Source organism: Cupressus sempervirens, chromosome 4 (assembly GCF_028749045.1).
Source record: "Cupressus sempervirens isolate cs-2001-9-10 chromosome 4, ASM2874904v1, whole genome shotgun sequence".
Lineage (NCBI taxonomy): Eukaryota > Viridiplantae > Streptophyta > Pinopsida > Cupressales > Cupressaceae > Cupressus > Cupressus sempervirens.
This window is the reverse complement of record NC_143121.1, coordinates 32,691,922-32,700,638: the sequence shown is the minus strand read 5'-3', so window position 1 is coordinate 32,700,638 and position 8,717 is coordinate 32,691,922. Positions and strand designations below refer to the sequence as shown.

The 8,717-nt window shown below is 35.8% G+C and overlaps 1 protein-coding gene across 2 annotated transcripts; it reads right to left on the bottom strand.

Annotated features, from left to right (window-relative positions):
* Nucleotides 1-2,819: 2,819 nt before the first annotated feature.
* LOC149559804 (pentatricopeptide repeat-containing protein At5g04780, mitochondrial-like) lies at nt 2,820-8,177 on the bottom strand. 2 transcript variants are annotated; one of them, XM_089824305.1, is made up of 4 exons: nt 7,047-8,177; nt 5,679-6,631; nt 4,158-4,336; nt 2,820-3,558 (listed from the first exon to the last, which is right to left on the bottom strand). In XM_089824305.1, exons 1-2 carry the CDS (start codon nt 7,915-7,917, stop codon nt 5,736-5,738), a joined length of 1,767 nt encoding a protein of 588 aa, XP_089680431.1. In that variant the 5' UTR covers nt 7,918-8,177; the 3' UTR covers nt 2,820-3,558; nt 4,158-4,336; nt 5,679-5,735. The 2 variants fall into 2 exon arrangements, with proteins under 2 accessions (XP_089680431.1, XP_089680432.1); XM_089824306.1 differs by having other exon boundaries at nt 2,820-3,436; nt 7,047-8,062.
* Nucleotides 8,178-8,717: the final 540 nt, after the last annotated feature.

Here is an 8,717-nt window from a genome sequence, read left to right as displayed (position 1 = left end):
TACTACTTACGTTGGCATCCTCGTAGTGGTTGATACTTCGAAGGGCCTCCTTAAGAAGATCAAACTTGAGGTCCCTAATAGTTCATAGATTCAGACTCTAGACTATGAAGGAATTCCTTTCTGTTGTAGGGTCTACTCCAAGACTGGACATATTACAGCACATTGTCTTGTGGAATTGAAAAAATCAAAGAAAAGACCACCTTGGTGGTCTAGGGCTTTGGTTCAACATTACTCTATCCTTAAAGACTCTACTCCTGTGGAATCCCTTACGATTGTGGCTGTTGTGGGTGCCTATAGCTTTGCCCCGTTGGACCAGGCTATTGATCCATTATTGGATGTGGATGTCGTGGTTGCCCCTCCCTCTATGGGTTGGGTTCCTATGGGCAATCTTTTCGGTGTGGTTTTGCCTATTTCCCCAGTTAGGTCAAATGTCAATGCTTTAATTTGGGAGAAGAAGGCTTCTTTGGTGGAGGAAGGTTGGACAAAGGTTAAAGGAAAAAAATACAAACATTCCCAACAGTCCTTTGATCAACTTCTTAGATCTCACTCTTTTGGGATTAAAGGGTCCCAAATAGTTTTATTGAGTTTTATTTGGTGGCAGAAGTGTATTGTGTTATCTATGAGGCCACCCTAGGCACCTTATTTTGGTTGGTGACCTATTTCACCTCAGGTCTATTGTATCTTTTGTTCGGGCTCCATTGAAAATATTTTGATGTGTAAAGGGTTTCAGGCACCCTTCAAAACCTATTTTCCTTAATAAAAAACAATGTGAGCATAATCTCTAATAGGATCTAAAGGTTAAATCCTTTAGCAAGGTAGCACATTAGCTTGTGTTTTGAATCTCTTAGTAGAGTAGTCTTTAACAGGACTTTCTAGTGTGTAATAGGGTATTCCTTCAACAAGATGATTGTAATTGATCCTAACAAGCCATATTTCATGAGAGCTCTGTGAAATATTGTGGGTTTCGTCCCCACTATAGTTTTTTTTTTCTCTAACAAGGGTTTCTACGATACTAGAAATCCTAATGCCTTGTCTTAAATTGTGTGAATGTTGGATGTTACAGTGTTCTACATTATTTTCAGTTTTGCATGTTGGTTGTCTTGGAAGCTCTTAAGTTCAGTTATCAAAATTGTTGTTGCACTAATTCACCACCCCCTCCCCCCACCCCTTTCTCAGAGCCTATTCAAACTAATAATTGGTATCAGAGCCAAGTACCCTTAAAGAAGCCTAACAAGTCAGGTGGGATCCTTAGAATAGGCACGAAAGTTAACCAAGTACAAGAAGCATATTGTTGAAGAAGAATGGGTGATTCTTGACAAGCTAAGGCTGCCAAGGTTGAAGAAGGATGGATTACAATTAAAGAAAAATAGTCAAGAAATCCTCTTCTTTTCACATGACCCTTAGATCCCATAAGAAGGGAACAAAGGGGAAATCTTAAGTTTGGTTGGTTCTTTTCTTTTTGTGGGCAAACAATAGATTATGTGTAATATCTTTTCTTGACTGCCATTTTTGTTTTGGAGGAGCATGTTACTTGGCTTCCTTGTTCTTGGCTTAGTCATGTCTTGTTTGTTTCTTGTTTCTTGTTTCTTTTTGACAACCTCATTGCATATCATTTGACTATGGGTTTCATGTCCCTCTATTTAAAAACCTTCTTTGTATTGGGTTCCAAAAACCCTTAAAATCATGTTTTCCCTCAATAAAAATTAATTCCAATTATCTTTAAAAGTGTAGTTCTACCATACAAATTCAAGTGTACACCAAATATGGTTTTTGAAGATTTTGCATAATATAACAACTTCAATACTATCAAGTGATAGTAGCCTATAATAGAGTTACCCCTATAACACTTGAGTGTGATACACATAATTCAATATAAAAAGTTGATAACATTTATTATTATGAAAGTTTTACCATGAGACCAAATTATGATTCATTTGTACTTTTTAAAACTATCAAGTGATAGTGAATCCTATAATAGAGTTGACCCCTATAACACTTGTAAGTGAGATAACAATAATTCAATATAAAAAAAATTATAACTTTTATTATTATGAAAGTTTTGCCATGAAATCAAATTATGATTCGTTTGTACATTTTAAAAAGATTTTGAATGATGTATTGAGAAGCTGTTTTTTTTAAACACTCTTTTAAGTTTAAAAGCATGTTTGATAAAACATAGATATAAGCAAGAATTAACAAAACCGTGGTCATAACTCACACTTACCCTTTGAATTTTCTTCTAAGAGATCATTGGAAATTAAGGGGTTACAAATGGAAGGAAATCAATTCATATATATTTGAAAATCAAAGAACAAAACTTCGATGGCAAAAACCCGAAGGGCAAGTTGTGGATATGTACTTGCTAATCTATATTTGACTGCAACGACTCATTTGAAGTATAGAAATTTCTATATTTTAGTTTTCAATAAAATTTTTTAAAATGATTGCAAGGAAATTATCACTTTTGATAGAGTAGAATGTTCCTAAAATCCTCACGATCTACAATTTTTTGGTTTTAAAAAATGCGTCTTATACATAGATTATCCTAACTCATTTAGCAAATTTGATTTAAAATTCAACTCAGCTTGTAACAATTCTTTGAAATCTGTATTGACCTTTAATTATTATAATAATTAGACTTATGCACAAGTATATTGCCACTAATCAATTGAAATTTTATGGATGTAAACAATATACTCATGATTGCTAGGACAGCCGATAGCCCCTATTTTTATGGTCACCAAGACCAGTGGTTCTAAGAGATGAGGTAAAAGATGGAAACGTCAAAGAAACCCTTCAATAATAAATTACAATGTAGCTTATCCAAAACTTCTCTTCAATTGGCTCAAAATCGGTACAAGAAAGTCTCCAATTCAGCCATGAGACTTAAAGTAGACTAAATTGGCCAGCGCCCATCCTGATTTTTATTTTAAATCAATCTTAAGAAGTTAACCTATTCACTGTGTATCTTTGCATTAGGCATAGCTTCATCTGACACTAAGGTTAAGACAGAGCTTGCCAAGATTTGTCCTAGCAAAGCCAATTATACTTCTTAACCAGTAGACATAACTGGGTGGTATTCTTCTCATGAATCACAGTAGCAGCCAAATGAAGGCCTTTGTAAATCCATAATGAGTTGCTGATTTCTTCAGAACAATCTGCGAGCTTGCCGATCCCCCAAAATTTGAGCCACCTTCCAAGCAAGTCATCACCATCCTGCCTGATAAAGTTTACAGATACCGCATATTTTGCATTTGACGCACCAATTGAAGCTATAACCATTTAGCTTTCACCTTATTGCACATTGTCGCATGATAGTGCGAGTAAGCTTTCAGATCTGCCAGTGACACGATAACTATAGTCTAATTTCAAATCCAAGTGGTAAAGCGTTTGCCTTGGCGCTGCTCATTTTAAATTCCATCTTGCACACACAAAACTAACAGTTGGGATTTTCAATCCCTGAAATCATGGTTTCTAATTCATAAAGTTGTAATGAGTGTGTATAAATGATCTTTAGTAAGTTAGCAAATGACCAAGAGTATGAAGTCGAATCCCTCTCTGTAATTAAGTAAAGAAGAAATGATGAAAAGTTAGCAATCATTTAAGCAGGGCAGAATCAATTAAAATAAAAAGCCTAATTTCTTATGTTTTTCTCAAACCAAAAGGTTCAAATTTCAAATAACCAGCCATTAACATTCAAAACAAAAATGCCACCAAATCATCTTGTCGGTAAGAACACATAATTGCAAAGGTCAAGCTGAGGCCAAGGCAAACCCTAATCATGGAACTCTCTGAGGACATGACACTGTACGCAATACTGACAATCGCCTATCTAGTTATGCAAGTTAAGACAAAACAACTGAAAGTTGCTCTATGGTAGAATGTAATTCTAAATATCTGTACATCTGCTAGAAAATATATACTACTAAAGTTCCCTACAATCGAGTAAAATGTCAACTGTGGATGAATAAATTTCAGGATTATTATAATCAGCGTCATAAAGGTATTGTGCTTCTAATAACCTCAGGATCCTAGAAAGACTAGAACAGTTCCGAGGAAAGTTGTGTATATGTAGAATGAGAAAACACTATGAAAACATTAAGAAAGAACAGTCAAACACAGCAGCAACAGATTACAACAGAGAAATTATAATATACCTTATTGAATAGGATGCCTGAGTCAATTGTAATTTTTCCCCCATTTCTCTCAGGATGCTTCAGAGTATCTGCAACTTTAACCCTCGTGCTTCTGTACTGACCGTTACACAATCCTTGATTCTCTACAATAGCACCTCACAGAATATCTCGATCTCCAGTTTGAATCAAATATGTGACTTCTGTTACATGTAATGGATAAAATCAATTATATACAATACCTAACAAACTCTCATTCTAAAATCGTCAACTACCCGAAATTGACAAACTATTAAATGAATGCAGAAACCTGAAAATTCATAGCTTTAAGACATTCACCAATAAATCATGGGAAAAGAGGCTGATCAGAGACAAGGGAAGTAACAAGCTATCAAGAGTCAATCACTGGCAATCTAGAAACAACATATTATATCTAGATGGTCTACAACCAAAAACAGAAAGGTATTGCTGCTTGGACAACAACTGACAAAGAGAAACTAGAAGACAATGTATAGAAGATCTATATCGGCACACCCACGCTGACATTTATAACAATAATGAATTCATCTCAACAGGTATAAAGAACATCCATTATCCGCTGAACTTTGGAAACTACATACATATCAGATCACACAAGCTAAATTTGTAAGATTCTAAGAGCACTTCGCCTTATAGGCGACAAAGAGAAAATAGAAGACAAAAAAGCTCTAGACTGGCTCACTGCATACAGACATTTATAATAACAATGAAATCATCGTGTCAAGAACATCCAATTTCCACTACAAAATCAGACACAACTAGCACACAGATATTAGATTGCGCAAACTAATTTTGTAAGATTCTAAGAGCACTTTACTTGAGCTCCAAGATTTTGGTGTGAGAAAACGAGAAAAATACCAATTATTCATAAATCAAATACAACCACATATTAATGAGATATCACATCACAATAGAAGTCTATATAGAATTAGTTAAAGTCGGACGAGAACAATATTCCTATCAGCACTTCAGAGATAGTGATGCTACTGAGAAAACTAGTACCAAAGAAATCTTGAACAAAATCTTACGCTCTAAGTTTCATAATACGAAAAGGAATTTTCTTTTTCACATAATGATGTAAGCAACATTGAACATGGCGGTAACACAGCTCAATCACATAAAAATATGCGGACCATATGCCTATCTCAGAAGTAGAAACATATTAAAAAATAATGATGAAGTACCACTAACAAGATAATTGCTCTAATTATTTTGCAGGCAATTTCTTTCAAGAAGCGACTCTTCTATTTTCATGGATTGTTAAAGCCTAAATTCTCTTATAGTAAATATCGTTAGATGGACAAGTTTATAATTTGATATAAGCATTTAACTTGGAAGTATTGAAATTATTCCAATCCTACAACAAGAATTATTGCAAGCAAACTCTTGTCTGCAAAAATGGACATTATTTCCCCTGAGTCTATTCGAGCTATCTAAAGCGGATGGCCCGATGCAGAAGAGTGGGCAGATATCAAGAAATTTGAAATAAGGATTCTGAAACAATACCTTCACAGAAGGCATATGGGAGCAGTCAGAGGAAAGCCTGCTAATAGTATTTTTGAGTCACCAATAGTCTCGGCAGGAGCACATACCACTCTTGAAATGATGAAATCGGTTGGTGTCCCTCACAATAATTTCTCGCATGGCAATATTTGATATGAATTTGAAGGCTGTGTGACAATCTCCACACATACGAAGATTCTTCTTGATTCGAATGGTTGCCTCATGAGGTAGAATAATAAGCCCTAAAGCAAGTGCCAATTTTTCACTGTGCTGACCGAGGAGGTGCTCCTTATGTTGCTCTTCTACATCATGTAGTGCAAAGCTAGTTTTAGGAACATACCCACATTCTCTCATCTGCTCAGTCAATTTCTCTAACATTGAATATATTTCCTCTGTTAGTGGGTGTGATCTGTCTCCAACAACAAATACGTGCACCTTGTTTTGAGCCTCAATCCAACTAAGCCCTTGTTCTTTCTTTATCCCACTCTGCTTCAGTAGTTTCCACACCTTCTCTACATCATCCCACCTACCAGCTGCAGCATAAGTATTTGACAGAAGCACATGATTTCCAGCATTGTGTGGTTCCAGCTTAAAAAGGCTTTCTGCAGCACGTCCTGCTAACTCCATATTGCCATGGATTCTACAAGCTCCCAGTATAGCTCCCCAAATGGCAGCATTAGGTTCAAATGGCATTTTGTTGATCAAATCCTCCGCCTCTTGAAGATGTCCACCACGAGCAAGCAGGTCAGCCATGCAGGCATAGTGCCTTATATTTGGCGTGATGCCATAATCTCGTACCATGGAATCAAAGTACAATCGGCCTTCCTTGACCAGGCCTGCATGACTGCATGCAGACAGGACGCAAATAAATGTGATTTCATTTGGTTTCATCAATGCCTCCTGCATCTGCTCAAATATTTGGATTGTCTCATTTCCTCGGCCGTGATGAGCATATCCTGTGGGCAGGGCAAAGTTCAGTTGCTAAAATTTGACAATTGGCTTTTTAAAAAGCTATGAATGTGTTGGGCTAATAAAATTGGGAATTTGCCTCGATTTTTATTTAAAAACAATTTTATTGTTGGTTTATCTCTCATAATGCAATTGAAGTTACCTATGCAAGGAACTCCTAAATGTAAACTTAATGTCATACTGAAGACGGGCTACAGAGTGTAACCCAAAATATGCCTACGCATTTTTATCTTGACCAGAGAAACGGACAAGAAAATAAGTGCTTTTCAACATTATTTTAAAATTATGTACTACAGAAGTTTGCAATCTCAATTTCACAATAGAAAATCTCAAACGAATTGAAAAAGAGTGCCCAAGATTCCTAACCTCTAAATATTTAAGAAACCTTAAAAATCTCCTTACCTCTGATCATCGCATTCCATGCCACCACATTTCGATCTGGCATTCTGTGAAACACAGTATATGCATCATCTATGCTTCCACACTTGGCATACATGTCAACAAGAGCAGTGCCCACATAGACGTGAGGCTGGAAGCCAGTTTTGATTGCCACAGCATGCACCTGGATACCCTCTTGCATATCTGCAAGGCTAGAACAGGCACTAAGAGCGCTAGAAAGAGTGAACTGATTCTGACTCAAACCATTCCGCTGCACCTGCCTGAAAATAACCAATGCCTCCTCGTCCTCACCATTAGAGACATATCCTGCAATCATTGCATTCGACGAGACAATTTCCGGCTCGGGCATTTTATCGAACACTTGGCGTGCATCGTCAATCCTATTGCATTTCGCATACATGTCTACAAGGGCAGTCTCCACGAAAACATTGGACTCAACAAGACTCTTAACTATCAAAGTGTGAACTTGCATTCCTTCACATAAAGCTAAAGCGCAGGCACAAGCATGGACCGCACTTGTAAACGTGTACATGTCTACCGTAACTCCTTCTCGCTGCATTTTCCAGACAATTTCGATGGCTTCTATACCATTATCTCCGTTAGCATATGCTGCAATCATGGTATTCCATGACACCAGATTTCTTTCAGACATTAGGTTAAATACCTGGCGTGTATCCTTCAAATTGCAGCATTTCGAGTACATTTTGAGGAGATGATTTCCAATAAGAACATCATTATGAATTCCAGTTTTAATGATGTGTGCATGGATTTGTTGGCCTATTGCAATAGATTTTTTCGCTGCACAGTGCTGCAAGACATCCAAGACATCCCATGACTCCTTAATATTTTTGGCTAGATTATAAAGTTTCTTCATGAATCAATGCTCATGGAATTCCAAAGTAACATAAACTAATCCAGATAGTGTTCGGCTCACTTGCAATCTACAACATAAACTAATCCAGGCAATGTTTGAATCACTTGCAATCTATACTGACTGATGAATTTAGTCGCGTCTTGAGGCAGACTAATCGTAAGTTCAATAGAGGTACGACCATGGAGTATAGTTTATATTTCCTAAAGCTGACATGGCGTATCGTTGATATATATATATATATATTACACAAGCTGAATGGTGAGCTCATACGGCAATCATAAAACACAATATCAATCTTGGTCTCTTTTAAATGTAAAGGACTGAAAATATTAATAGGAGAAATATATGAGCAGTGGTTATAGTTAATTTCATACGATTATAGATTCAAATGATAATTCAGTTTTTTTTGGGTTGTGTTTAATATGTGGTTATAGATTCAAAATGGTAATTCAGTTTTTTACGGTTGTATTAAAGATGTGGTTATAGGACATGGAGTGAGTTTCAATAGGAAAAAAGATATCAATTGCTAATTTAACATTTTATGCATTTGAAATGGTATATTAGATTTTGAGGATATAACATAAATAAGAATCTAAAAAGACAAATATTAAAGAAACAATAAATAAACAACAACAACAAAAGAAAAAAAGAGGATACAAATATAAAAATTGATTAAAATATTTAAAAAAATAAAAATCTAAAAATAAGTCAACATAAGCTAAAACATAAATAAATAAAAAGAAAAAAAGTCAAATTATATAGAAAAAAAAAAAAAAAAAAGGGATGCAAGAGAAGGAATA